Source organism: Pleuronectes platessa, chromosome 3, assembly GCF_947347685.1.
Source record: "Pleuronectes platessa chromosome 3, fPlePla1.1, whole genome shotgun sequence".
NCBI lineage: Eukaryota > Metazoa > Chordata > Actinopteri > Pleuronectiformes > Pleuronectidae > Pleuronectes > Pleuronectes platessa.
Window position 1 is genome coordinate 19606356 of NC_070628.1, and position 5351 is coordinate 19611706.

Below are 5351 nucleotides of genomic sequence, written 5' to 3' on the forward strand. Positions count from 1 at the left end.
GGAGCATTTGGGGTCATGCTCCATCCCTCCACTCAATTTCATGGAAATTGTTTGAGTCGTTTTTGCATAATGGTGCTAAGAAACAACTCTTGGTGGAGGTAAAAGGTCGTAAGGGCATTTTAAACAAAAGTGAAAATAGTGCCTCTACCATCTATTCACATTTTCAGAACATATGTTTTATTAAGAGTTAAATATATACGTGTGGATTATTTTTGACCAAAAGTATACAGTTAGAAACCAAGGCTAATATAAATTCAGCGTTAGGCACAGCATCTAAAACTGCACTTGCTCAGGCTAAAGGGCAAACATAATCATCGCCATAAAATCTCACGAGCTTAAACATAAAAACTAACATCTGATGCATTGCATAATCTTATCACTATGTCAACCAATTTCTACATAGGGGGGCGGTTCAATATTTGGTATGGTTTGCCTTCACTGGGGGGGGGGGGGGGGGGGCTCAGCCAGCAGGTATATATGCAGGTCTGTGTCCTTCCCTGGAACCAAAGCGCTCACAGCTTCTCCTCCTGCAGGCTCCTACACCTCCTCATCATGAACTTCATCAGCTTGCTGTCCTGCCTCGGCCTGCTGCTGGCAGCTGCCGTCGCCCAAGATCCCAAACCCTGCGGTGAGTAAAAGGAAAACTCAGTCTGCAGTTTTACATCATGTCCTCGCCTTGTGTGAAACTGAATTAAAAAAAAGGGAATTGAAAAGTTTGTCTGTTGCTTCAGGGATGAGGAAAGAGAGAAATAAAGTGTCTATAAGAGAGGAGGGGGGGAGGGGGCAGTTTGTTATTGTACAGTTTCTCTTCTTTGTGGCTGAATTAATGATTGTAGATTTTACAGGTAAGTGTTGGTTTGGAATTAAAAGTAAAATCCACATCTTCTCCTATTACTTAATGTAAACATAAATGTATATGTATCCTTCAATTAAACAGGTAAAAGTGTCATTGAAGTTAGAAATTAGCCAAGAAGGCAGAAAAACTTTGCTACAGCCGTAAACACAATACAAACCGACAAAGACAGCTGCCATGCACTACATACACAACTCAGGTAAACTTCCACCGTGATCATAGGAGCTACTTTCTCCATCCTTTAAAATGGACTTGAAATCCCTATTAGTAACAATACGTGACCATTTGAGATCCTTCATTCCAGGGAGAGGGAGCAGCATATTCAAACTCTTTTTTGCCAAGTTGTGTTCTAACCCTGGGGACCAGCACCTGAAGCATATTGTGAGAGTGCAGGTCAAGTTGATTTTGTTATATGAGCCTAAAGCTAGTATTTAAGGTAACCTAATTCAAGGTGTATGGCAAGAAGGTGATATACATTTTCTTCTTCTGTCTAATATGAAATCACCAAATGTGCAGACTTTTTAATAATTCAATGATTTCCTCATCCACAGTTTCTCCACCGCTGATGAGTGGAGGCGTCTCTGTGGTGAGTCCCTGACCTGTCTCTCTTGTGGGTGGAGCCGTGTCCACGTATCGTCTTTCTCTTCACTCTTCTGCTCTTTGTCTCTATTTTTCAGATGAGTGGCAACGGCAGCTTAATGTCAACGGGAACAATCAACTTCGATGCTTATGGTCAGAGGATGCGGGTTAGAAACTATGTGATGAACGGGAATCAGACCTATGGTGTGGACCAGCTCATGCTTTTCAACCAGGTATTTAATCCTGAAGAAATGACCCACTCAGTGGACTGTGCTTTCCACCTTTGCTCTGAGACTGAAAGAAAATTGAAATGTTCATCTTTCACCAAGACTTAACTGGTACATAGATATATGTCCCATTAGCTGAGAAACGCCTCCCACATTTCCCAGCATCACCTCTTACATTCTCTGCTTCTGGAATACAGTCCCACAACTACAAATGATGGTCTCTACTCTGATCTTTCTCACTTAGCAGTGCACACACTGATGCCAATGTGCTGCTACACGCTTAACCGTTTGTGCAAAGTATTTTCTACATTGTTTCCCGGCACATCAGATTAAAATAATATTACACCAAGGCATGGCTGCAACTAACTAATAGTAGCATTAGTATCAATGTATCCACAGGATTATTTATTTATTTAGCCTAAAGATAAACAAAAAGTGAAATGTGCCCCATGTTATTTTATTTTTCCTATCACTAATTTGTGTGACCGACTATTTAAAGCCCAACATTAACAACTTTGCATTGATATGAGAGAAAAGCTGTGGATTCAAATTAAAATCAAACAATTCAGCAATTCATCATCAATATTGTTTTCAGTTAATTTATTCCCCTGATTAATCAACCGGTTCCGTCAGAAACAGCAAAGAATTAGAAAACACTACATACAAAACAAGCTTTCTGTCTCATGTACATTCTACATGTCCCCAGCTTATCTCAAAGTATGACAATAATACTGATTATTACAATTCTGCATTTAATCAGTGCTTGTCAATTAAAAATAACAAATAATCATTTTAATTTAGAAAATAAATGGAAAAAATAAATGAAAACTACTACAACCACTAACAGATTCCTGCAGAAAGCTTTGTTCAGTGCTCAGCAAATGAAGCACAATGTAGACAACACAATGCTAAAGACCAAAACTGTACACATGGAAAGTAAAAAGGATACGGTTCATTCACAAACATTTTTTTACCCATCAGGCATCAAAGATGGGAAGATCTGATCATTCGTTTCCTTTCTTTATCCTTTCAGAAAGTCTATTATGAGATTGACTGGAGCAACATGACATGCAAGAAGATGATGCTGGACGACGCCTTCATTCCCATGCACGTGCCCTCTGATGCTAAACTCATGGCGCAGGTATTCATGGGCTCCTCCTCCTCCTGGGGAATGGGTGTGCTGGTCAACAACTGGTATGGAAGCCTGCCCAACAACGGTAAGAGGCACCATTGAACCCTAGATAAAGAAATCTGTCTCTGTTTTGACATACATATGGTTATGTTGGACTCATCGGTCCCTGAGGCTGAACCTCTGCACTACCAGCAACCAAACTCTTGACTCATGAATTGTACCAGCTGAGATCAGAAATGCTCTGTTACTGCTTTTAAATCCCTACTTAAACATTGTAAAAAAAAAAGAAAAAGACAAAAGCTTCAATCTCTGGATGAATTTGAATTATTTTAGGATTTATCATTTATCATTTTACTGTTGTTTTGTTTTTGCTTTATACTATTTTAAAGCTCTTGCTAACTTTGTTAAAGAAATAGCTGTACAATTAAAATATATTATTATCTTTAAAATAAACAGATATTGACTGTAGCTGATGACAACACATCCAGCCTTTAACATGCTGTCCCACATGATGATGCCACAACTGAAAGCTATAAATTCAGACAGGGTCATAATCTAGAAGTCCAACATGTGTGTATCTCTCCCTTGCTTGATCAGCAATTCCCAACCTGAACCAGTATGACAAATACCTTCCACTGGGAGCCCAGCCCAGATGATCCCTGGAGGCTGGCCCAGAGACAAGGCCTGCTGACAATTAGTGAATTGGTTTAGCTGTTCATTAAATTATAATTTCTCATGTCCTTTTTCAACTTGTTAAGTAATGACACCATGGGCGGTGCTGGGCTTAGTAGCGGAGCAAATAATGCCACTTATTTCCACTTCTGCTGAATAATTTGTAAACATTTATTCATTGTAACTTCTTTTTCGATGCTTGTTATGAACAATTTTTTTTTTTTAAATATTCTTATGAAGCTAAGAAAAGAGCAAATTCATATTTCTATGAAAGTAAATTTCTTCACATATAACTTCTTGCCCTCAGGCAAGTATACCACTATCTTCACTGAGATTGGCTGCATCCCAATGGTCTACAACGCCTACACTCCAGCATCTGGATGGATGACAATCAGGTGAGAACGTTTACTGACAAACCACAGGAGCGAATACTTAACATCACCGTTCAACACAATGCTAAAGTTCATATTAACACTTTGCTGTCCCGACCTTTGACACTCACCCTTTAGCAGCGTTCCTTTAAAAACGAAATATTTAATTCCAAGCTGTTAAAACTTTAAATATACAATATTATCATCACGATATAAAAAGTAAACGTTTTTACTGAGCCAATTTAAAGTGATTTGCAGAGAAATAAGAATAATAATCAGATTAAAATAATTCGAAATTGAGAATTGATGATGATGAATGGCGATCTAATCGTGAGCATTTAAAAAAACAAACAGCATGAACAACATGTCAACAGTTCCACAATTTGTGATCACACACACAAATATTAAATCACCTTAATTCAAAACGTTAATGTTGCAACAGGATACACACTCTGCTGTTTGTAGTCTGCAAACCAGAAATGTCCCTTCCTGCATGTCGTTGATCTGAGACTTTGAACATGAAACTTGACCTCTGTGGTATTGGCCACATCAAACATCACTCAGTCATCTTTCTCACAAAGTGAAACTCTTGTTCATCTTTCAGCACCTTCAACTGGGTCGTGGGCAACACTAACCCCCAGGATTACGTCCCACCTTTCATCTGCGCCAGGGCTAAACTGGAGGAGACGGAGACACCACATACCATCTTCACTGCCTTGGAGTCTCTGGCTATGAAAACCAAGGAGTAAACATGTGGAGCATCTCTCCATGAATAATCCCTAATACTGCTCCTAGAGCACAACGGTAACCAAGTGATCCAGTAATCACCAGAGAATATAAAGCAAATTGGATTGAAATGATTTCAAGGTGGCTTTAGCCTGCTGAGCTTTTTTGTAGCCACAGGTTGAACACAACTCATATGTCCATTACACTCTAGACATGTCAAACAGCAATGTTTGTATTGACAGAGAGAGAACCTCAATAAAAATCTATAAAAGCACTGAATGGTCCTGTACGTCTGTGGCGTTTGAATGAATGAATGAATACGTCAGCAGTAATAATAAGAAAAACAAATACAAATAGAATAGAACCAGACTAGAACTTGAACAGTGTCCTTAAATTCAATCTAGCTGCACCAATCAGTTCTTTTATATGTCCCTGATTTTTTTCATCGAGATCCGTGAATTGTTCTGTGGTGAATCAGAGGAAAGTGTCAAAATAAACGTCCTATTCATCACAATTTTAAAGAAAGTAAAACATAAAAAGTCCTGGATCCACCCCTTGATCCAAACCAAGATTGAATTGGTTCTTTTCAAACCCGTACCATAGACAGATAGATAGATAGATAAATAGATAGACAGACAGACAGACAGATAGATAGATAGATAGACAGGTAGATAACTTCTCATTGATAATTTAGTGTAAATATGTACCATACTTGTTAGCGTTGCTCATCAGACGTGCTACTATGTAATTTAAATGGCTGTTTGTGTCTGTTTAAATCCTCCTGTGGCAAA

At 38.7% G+C, this 5351-nt stretch overlaps 1 protein-coding gene across 1 annotated transcript; it reads left to right on the top strand.

Annotated features, from left to right (window-relative positions):
- Positions 1 to 501: 501 nt before the first annotated feature.
- On the top strand, positions 502 to 4834 carry LOC128436914 (ependymin). Its single transcript, XM_053418836.1, has 6 exons — positions 502 to 628; positions 1405 to 1439; positions 1531 to 1665; positions 2693 to 2876; positions 3771 to 3858; positions 4439 to 4834. Exons 1-6 carry the CDS (start codon positions 553 to 555, stop codon positions 4581 to 4583), a joined length of 663 nt encoding a protein of 220 aa, XP_053274811.1. The 5' UTR covers positions 502 to 552; the 3' UTR covers positions 4584 to 4834.
- Positions 4835 to 5351: the final 517 nt, after the last annotated feature.

Coding starts and splice junctions, on each gene's coding strand:
- LOC128436914 (XM_053418836.1), top strand. CDS start 553: ATGAACTTCATCAGCTTGCTGTCCTGCCTCGGCCTGCTGCTGGCAGCT. Junction 1,440..1,530: donor TGAGTGGAGGCGTCTCTGTG/GTGAGTCCCTGA, acceptor TCTATTTTTCAG/ATGAGTGGCAACGGCAGCTT. Junction 1,666..2,692: donor AGCTCATGCTTTTCAACCAG/GTATTTAATCCT, acceptor TTATCCTTTCAG/AAAGTCTATTATGAGATTGA.